The 8,822-nt window shown below is 37.2% G+C and overlaps 1 protein-coding gene across 3 annotated transcripts in view; it reads left to right on the forward strand.

The window, feature by feature from the left end:
• The window catches only part of myom3 (myomesin 3), a 125,641-nt gene extending 120,683 nt beyond the window's left edge, over positions 1-4,958 (forward strand). For all 3 annotated transcript variants that reach the window (XM_067447848.1, XM_067447846.1, XM_067447847.1), the window contains exons 36-38: positions 3,693-3,715; positions 3,790-3,845; positions 3,919-4,958. In XM_067447848.1, the coding sequence (XP_067303949.1) occupies positions 3,693-3,715; positions 3,790-3,845; positions 3,919-4,185 (346 nt within the window). In that variant the 3' untranslated portion in view covers positions 4,186-4,958. The remainder of the gene's footprint in view (positions 1-3,692; positions 3,716-3,789; positions 3,846-3,918) is intronic.
• The last annotated feature ends 3,864 nt before the right edge of the window (positions 4,959-8,822 follow it).

The raw sequence follows: 8,822 nt of genomic DNA on the forward strand, positions 1-8,822 counted from the left end.
AAAGTCTTTTCATGTTAGTTTCACGCACCGCAGCAGCGCACACACCCCAGCGGCTCTGGTGTAAATTTAGACTACAGAGACGAGAGCGCAGCGCGGATCATATGCGCGAGTCGGCGCAGACGACAAACATATCGACCCATTTGAATTCTGCACAGAATGCTGCATTACAAAGCGATATGGAGGAGATTATGATGGTAAACAGTGTTAGAGGAAACTGGCTTTAACAAATAGAGAAAGGTCCACTCTTGCGCTCTAGTCAAACTGTATATTAAGGAAATGCTATTGGTTGTTTCAAAAAAGGGGAGGAGCTGCTAACAACTGAAGCCGTTTCAGGGGAAATTACATCAACACACTGAATAATGTAGCGCGTTTCAAGGCACTCCAGTGGGCCTTTAAGCTGATGATGCCTAATAAGCTGACAAAGAACATGGTCATGTAAACGCGGTAACCTGTTTTCTTTTATCGGAGTAATGTCATAAACAGCGTAAGCATAAACTGGTTGGGACAGGTAGTTTTTTGCCCATTACCCCGATTTCACGCTGCATGTAAACGCATTAACCTGCTTATTGAAGTGCGCATGTGTGATCGGTGACAAAAACACAAACTTACAGCAGATTTAAACGCATCCAGACAGAGCGAGTGAACGTTTTGCATTAAATATCACAAACGCAGACTCTTAAGACCCAGAAAATTTTAAAGATGTGCATTTGAACAACTCAATTATTTATTTTTGATATCACTATAGGAAATAACCCGGTTTATTAATAAATTCATGTAAGCGCGGTTTACTTGTGTTGTCAGTTTACTGGTTTGCATGTAAACTAGGGATGTCAACGATTAATCGATGATCGGTTACTTGTCGATAAGACATTTGATCGATAAGACTTATCGATCATCGATTAAGCAGGGTCATGCGCGTGCGTGAGGAAACGGGAGGAAAAATGAAGCAAGCGTGTCCGAGTTCTATTTGGGACCATTTTACAGCTGGAGTCACACCTTCATCATGACTGCAAGTTTCATGTGCATTCACAGCCTTTTGTTTTGTGCAAATGTAAGTTGTAATATTGTGTTTATTTTGTGCAGGCCTATCTTTAGCTGATTTATCTCATAAGGATGCATTTGGTTAATAATTAACGTTAGAGGCGAGCGGTAGTAAAAGCGTGGCGGTGATCAGCTTCAGCTCCAACAGCAATGCACGGCTAATAATGACTATGAGTGGACTGTCATATTACGCAACATTAATGAGAACACTATTGTAATAAAACATTGTGATTGTTAATTATTTGGGTTTATTTGCCGTGTGTTTCATTGCGTTGATCCAGGAAGAGCGCATGCACAACATGAGTCACGCATTCTGACTCGCGCATGTAACTAGTTCACGTGCACACTTGTGCATTCGCGCATTCGCATCAGATTGTGCTGAAGTAATTTGTAGTATTACATTTATTTTGTAACGTTATATGCGTGATCAATCATAAAGGATGCGTTTCTTTTAGTGAAACAAAACGCACTAGCAAGTGGCTTCAGTCAGTGATGGCTACCGGTTTTCATTCAGTGCTTCGGCTTTAGCACATACAGAGCAATGCATAATAACTATGTTTGGGACAGTCATATTATATAACAGAAATGAGAACACTATTTTAATAAATGGTTGTAAAGTCATTGGGTTTAGGTGCCGTGTTCAGAGCGTTGTTCCTAGAGCGCGTGTACGTATGGAAGTAAAACTGTGCCACTGGATTTTGAATTCTAATTTTTAGCACTGAATTTTTTTACATCGAATTTTTAACACTGAATTTTATTTTGCATCTAAATCAGACTTTGAATTTTAAAAGCCATCGAATTTCCAGCTCTGTTTTTTTTTTTTTTTTTTTTTTTTTAAATTCAGTGTAAAAAGAAATTCAACGTCTCCAAAGATTCAGTGTAAAACAAATTTATGTCTCAAAAGATTCAGTGTAAAATAATTCAACGTCTCAAAAAATTCAGTGTAAAAATATTCAGAGTCAACATCCGGGTAACCAAGGAGAAGCAATCGATCCCTGTATCAAATTATCCAACATCCAGCCAATCATTTACGCTCCATTGGTCATGTGACGCTGAAACAGGAAGGCGGGGAAGTTCACTTCAGGTGAGCTCCAGAGCTCAGCAGCATGGCTCAGAACACACACGATGGCGCTTCAGTGAGTTTACTCATGACCAATGGAGCGTAAATGATTGGCTGGATGTTGGATGATTTGATACAGGGATCGATTGCTTCTCCTTGGTTACCCGGATGTTGACTCTGAATATTTTTACACTGAATTTTTTGAGACGTTGAATTATTTTACACTGAATCTTTTGAGACATTTTTTTTTTTTTACACTGAATTTTTGAGACGTTGAATTTCTTTTTACACTGAATTTTTTTTAAAACATTGAAAAAATGTCATAGGCAAAAAAAAAAAAAAACAGAGCTAGAAATTCGATGGCTTTTAAAATTCAAAGTCTGATTTAGATGCAAAATAAAATTCAGTGTTAAAAATTCGACGTAAAAAAATTCAGTGCTAAAAATTTGAATTCAAAATCCAGTGGCACAGTTTTACTTCCATAGGTACGCGTCTCCCATTCTGAATATGAATATCAGCAACTCAATTCAAGTTCACTTGTGCATTCGCATCATTTTGTGAAGATATATAATTTGTAATATTTTGTTAACTTTATATAAATCTGATTAATCTCATATAGGAAGCTTTTTGTTGAGTTAAATAATGCGCTAAAAAAGAGCTTCAGTGTAACTTACCGGTGTTGATTCAGCGCATCCGCTTCAGCTCACGCAGTTCAAACGCACGCAGTTCAGCAACGCACGACTAATAATAACTATGATTGGGACTGTCACATTACATAACATTAATGAAAACAATATTTTAATAAATCGTTTTGAATTAATTGGGTTGAGGTGGCGTTTCAGCACGTTGTTCTTGGAAGAGCGTCCACACATTCTGAATAACAGATCCGAGGCGGTGGTGGTGTTGTATTAAAGGTTATATTTGGTTATTAAATAAATCATTTAATTAAATTATAAATCGCATCAACAAATTTTACAATCCCATAGCCCTTTCTTTAGACAAAAAAATCCTTCTCATTCTCACATCCTCACATCCTGTCGGCTATAAGCCACTATGTAGACGCATATTGCAGTATTAAGGTTAACGATTAATCGATTAATTGATCGTTAATTTAAACGACGATCAATCATGAGAATTTGTGAAAATTGACATCCCTAATGTAAACGCATCCACTGAGTCGTTACTATTAAATATTATTTACCACTTATTTACAAAACAATATTGAATTGAGAATTGACATTACAAAACACTATTTACTTTTATTTTTATTAGTGATGCAAGTATAGTTTAAAATGAAATAAAATTGCCATTTATTTACAAATATATATATATATAGAGAGAGAGAGAGAGAGAGAGAGAGAGAGAGAGAGAGAGAGAGAGAGAGAGAGAGAGAGAGAGAAAAGTTATATTTATCTCACAAAATAAAATCAGTGGTATTCAGGTGAATATGGTATAATATGTATATAAAAAATATTGAAATGAGTAAAAAAATATTTTTAAGAAACTAGTAATAAGTAGCAATTATAAATATAATATGAACGTTTGCAAACTCATTCTCAATGTAATTGTATTGTTTTGTATTCATTCACAGGCAAGTGGAGTTTGCTGAGAAAAGTAAGTACAGGTTTGTCATGTTTCTATAAAGTTAAGCAGTTACACACTTTATGATAACTGTCCATATCTGACAGATCGAGCCAGAGTCACAAAGGGCCTTCCTGATGTGGTGGCCATAATGGAGGATAAGGTACGTCCTCCATCACTTCTGAGTTTCACTGACTCTAAATCAGCTCACACAACCGTTCTGTCTTTCTCTTTAGTCTCTATGTCTGACGTGTTTTGTCGATGGCGACCCAGTGCCGGAAATGTTCTGGCTGAGGAACGACAGAGAAATCATCTCCGGCGGCCAGTATAACATTAAAAACGAGAATAAATCCTCCACTCTCACTATAAGCCACGTGACCATGGAGGACTCGGGCAACTATAGCATCTTCGTACGCAATAAGCACGGATCACAGACGGTTACTGTGACCGTCAGTGTGTATAAACAAGGGGAAAAGCCTCGGTCAGATGCAGTGCAGCTGTAAATGACACATTCATCAGCCACACGAATGATAGCTCAATCATTTTTCAATAAAGTCAACAGTGATTTGTAAACTGGAAGCTTGTTTCTGCCACAGAATAAAAAAGGTAATAGGGATAATTTTGACTCACAATTGTATGTTTCACAAGTTTAAAAGAAACAAAGTCAGAATTGAGAGATATAAACCTGCAGTTATGACTTTTTGGTTGTGCTTTATTCTATTGTGTCTCTGATACATTTAAGTACTGAGTAATTTTAATTAACTATGTATTATGGGATTATGGTTTGGTCTAGGGTTAGTTGCTTGTAATTATACCTAATTTATAGTTATTACTATAGTAAATGCATGTAACGTGTAACAAGGACAGATTAAAAACAAGTGTTACCAACTTCTTTTCTCACGATTGCGAGTTTATATCCAACAATTCAGACTTTTATCTCCCAATTTTGAGGAAAAAAAATCACAATTGCAAGAAAAAATATAGCAGTCATTAAGGGGCCAAGCACAAAGAAGGCGCGATAAGTCATGCCAGCTTGGCTGAGAGCATCAGACCAACTGCAACCATTAGCAATTTAAGACAGATTAACATGATTTTAGGGAAAATGGCTGAAAAATCATAAATACAGACACTAATAGAAAGATTGAATAGTTTATCATTTGACAAATAGGTGGCGCTGAGACCAAATTGATGTGTTGTGCTCAAGAGTGAGGTGACAATAGCTATTTTTCCATCCACCAATTTTTATGCGCATTTTTGGACATTGCATTAAAAACTGCATAAAAACGTATCCACTCGTTTGAGTTAGATGTTTTTAGGATCAGAAACAAGGTGCACAAACTACAACAGAAACACATTTACCGAATAAATTTCTCGATGCGCGTAAAATAAAATAAAACACGTGATCTGTGCAATGGGACAACATAACTGGACTAACCACCAGACATCTCGGGGCGGGGCCATAATAATTGCACAGCACCTGAAATGCTGTTTAGGTCATTCTGAAATGTCTGAACAAAGTCTGTCATCAAAGTGGTTTGGTATATTTTGCTAGGGATGAGTCACGATTTTTGAGTATTTGATTAATTATAGAATATCAAATAGGTTGTGTGATTATTATCAACAATAATAAAAATCCCAGTGCTGGTGCGGTGGTGACCATATTCATGTAACCAGAGGGTGGCGCTGCATATAACGCACCTAAAAGCTGTCAATCAACTCTACAGTAGAACAATACATCATAGACTTGTGTGTAGGCCTGTCACGATAACAAATTTTGCTGGACGATAAATTGGCCAAGAAATTATTTGCGATAAACGATAATATTGTCGTTCTGAGATAGCCTAGAAATCTAGACGCACCCTAGTGGCAGCAAATCTAATCTGCCCGCAAGTGTCGTCTAGCAACTCTCAATAACCTTCTGAGCTGTATTCGCCTAACTCTTGCCGGGCCAATCACATCGTGTATAGAGTCGGTGGGCGGGGCCATAATGACGACGGCCGAGTTGCGTTTACGTGCTTCTAGTAAACACAGAAGCTGGCGAACAATGGTCTTTCGAATCCACTTTGACTGCGACTCTGGAAGACTTTGAGTTAAGCTTTTCTCTGAGAAAAGAACGGCACTGAAGTCATTCTTAAAAAGGGAAGATGTGTTCTGAGTTTTGCTGACCGGATACAGCGAATGTTTAATCAGTCAGCGAGCTCTGCTTCACCTTCATGTTGCTCTGGTTGGTTGTAGCGCTATCCTATCGCGTGCAGAGGGAGTTTGAAAGACAACCGTTTATCCGCCCCTCGGATTGAGCTGTCAATGGTGAGTTTCCAGACCAAACATCTTGATGTGGGTCTGGCTTGTCAGGCTAGTTCTGAGACCATTTTCATCTAAAATAATGATAATGGCATAACGATGCAGGTTCACCTTTTCAAAGATCAATAAACTTTAATTTCTAAAGACTATTTAACACTAAAAATGGAAAACATTTTAAATAACCATAATAAATGTACAAAAAAACCAAAAACAATAAAGCATGGACTCTCAGTCTGTTTAAAAAATGCATTTAAATAAGTACAAAAACAATTAATAAAATGGATGAAAACTGCAACGGAGGATTGTGTTTTAGGAGCATATTAGGGGTGGCACGGTTCACAAAACCCACGGTTCGGTTCATGTCACGGTTTTCCGTTCTGTACGGTTTTTGTTGTACTTCAGCATATGATATATTAATTATCCACAATTGTTATATCATAGCCTAATCATGCACAAACTGAACTTGACCATCTCTGAGGAAAGTGATATTTTGATACAGCAAGAGAGAAGACATTGATCACCTGCTTTTCATTTATTTGGCAAAAGGAGAATGCGTATTGCTATCTCTACAGGAACTTGTGCCTTTTTAGCACACTAAGATTGAACTGAAGAATTAACTTGGGTTTATCAAACTTCAGTGTAGCTTTAAGCCTCGTTTATACACGACGCATCCGCTCGAGCGTGAAGGTGCGCGCGGCAAAAATGACGTTGACGCGGAGTGCGCGAGACCCCATTTTCGCTTGCCGTTTTGCACGTCAAATTTCGTAACTTTGCGTGTGGCTCCGCAACCGAAGAGCCATGAGTTCTAGACCAATCTGCTGGCCGAGAATGACATCTCATCACGCCACACCCGGTCTGCACGTCGAGTATAAACACCTCCCCAAACGGAAGAGAAGCGTGCAGTCAACGAGAGACGAGAAAAAAACAAAAAAGCATGCAAATGGCAATTATCGCGGGCGGAAAAATTATCGAGCAAATTTTTTTCCGTGCGATTGAAATATCGACTATCACGACAGGCCTACTTGTGTGGCACATACATTCATACAAGCGCGCTATAAAAGGACTGCGTCTGAAGGGAGATTATCAACAGTGGTGATTTTACCTCATTCAGAGGTAAAATAACCTGCATCCCTTAATTAATCAACTTTGTTTAACATAACAGTAATGTAAAATTGAGATAACTAAATAAGATGTTATGAGATGATGAAATGTATAGTTATTTAGTTTAAACTTGGCGCTAGAGATAAATTCATTCATTTTGATACCGTACTAGATGAGATTGACTCTTTAAAAAAGAAGCGTATAAATCAGCTTTTACAATGTTTGCATATTCCAGAGAATATTCACTCTTTATTAGTCTATTAAACACATAAACCTTTTAAAACTGTGGTTTAAAATTAATGCTTATATTTATGCTGATAGTTATGGGGAGTTGATAGACTCGACTCATTTATGTTCTCCATTTGAAAACATTAGACTTTATAAGTGCATTTTGCCTGTTGTTAATATGGCTGTTTTTATAAATAAAAAGGTAAAACAGCATTAATGTTAAAAAGACTTTGCACTGTATTTAACACAAAAAAATCGGACTATTTATTGACGTAAATGTCTTTTGTTCTGTATGTAAGTGAGTGAAACTGCAAAAATTACAGTGTTTAAAAAGTTCAGTTCAGTGCTGTTGCTGTAATTGTAAAAAACAGAAATAACACAATAAGTAAATATCGGTTCTATATACATCGGTTATCGGGACATAAACATGCAAATAATCAGTATCCGCAATAAAAAAATCAATCTCGGTCAATCACAAATTTTTATGCATTATTCCAATTTTGCACAGAAGTTAAATTCGCAACATTGGATGGAAACATAGCTAATGATAGCTGGATTTTCATCCAAAAGTCAAGCGTTGCAAGTTGCAAATGTGACGACGAAAATAAAAAACTATTTTGAACGGATGATGTTGGTATTGGTATGGAAACAGCCAATCAGTCACTTGGGTTTAACGTTTTGCTAGGTCAGTATTTATTCAGCAAGTGCGTTCCATCTCCTATTATTTGCATTAACTTTTTTTGCACATGTCAAAAACCATCTCAAGTGAGCATAAAAACTTTTTGTGAATTAAGGGATTTTTTTGGTGAAATATAGCATTTCCATCACTTGTTTTTGATGCGATTTTTCAAAATGTGCATAAAAACAGTAGCCACGTTTCCATAACCATTCAAATTGCACTAATTGATAATATGCCCAATAGAAACGTCAATTTGTCGCAATTTTGCTCGCATGAAGTGTTGTTTCAGGAAATTCGAAAAAGGAATATTTTGCATACCTGCAATGGAAACGTTTTCCAAATGTTTTCTGCATTTACAGTTCCTCTGATGCACAAACCACAAGATCATTCTTTAAAGAGGGCGCGGTGTGTTTGGACAGAAGATGGGACAGAGTTCTTTATTAAACTCAAGACAAATAATTACAGGAACTCTGGATTCTCAACAACTACGAAATGCATTAGTTATTAGACTACACGTAGTGGCGCTACAGGGATTTAGCCAGAATTGCTGTGGTTAATGTTTACTCTGTCGTCTATCTGTGTGCTAAATTTCATAACTTCCCTGCAAGAGGGTCTCGGTCTATGAGCTGCCATAGGCTCAAGAGCAGAAACACCTTCAGTGCTTGGCCCTGAAAAAGGCAGAATTGTGAGATAAAAATCACTTTTTTTGTATTATGTTGTGGAAACAAGCTTGCCCTCTAAATATGCAGTGTGTTTGTTCATTTTGGACCCTGTATGACGTGTATGAGTGTTAATGTCAGTGTCCTAAGAGCACTGAAGCCTGAACTGATT

Source organism: Pseudorasbora parva, chromosome 7 (assembly GCF_024679245.1).
Source record: "Pseudorasbora parva isolate DD20220531a chromosome 7, ASM2467924v1, whole genome shotgun sequence".
In the NCBI taxonomy this organism is placed as follows: domain Eukaryota; kingdom Metazoa; phylum Chordata; class Actinopteri; order Cypriniformes; family Gobionidae; genus Pseudorasbora; species Pseudorasbora parva.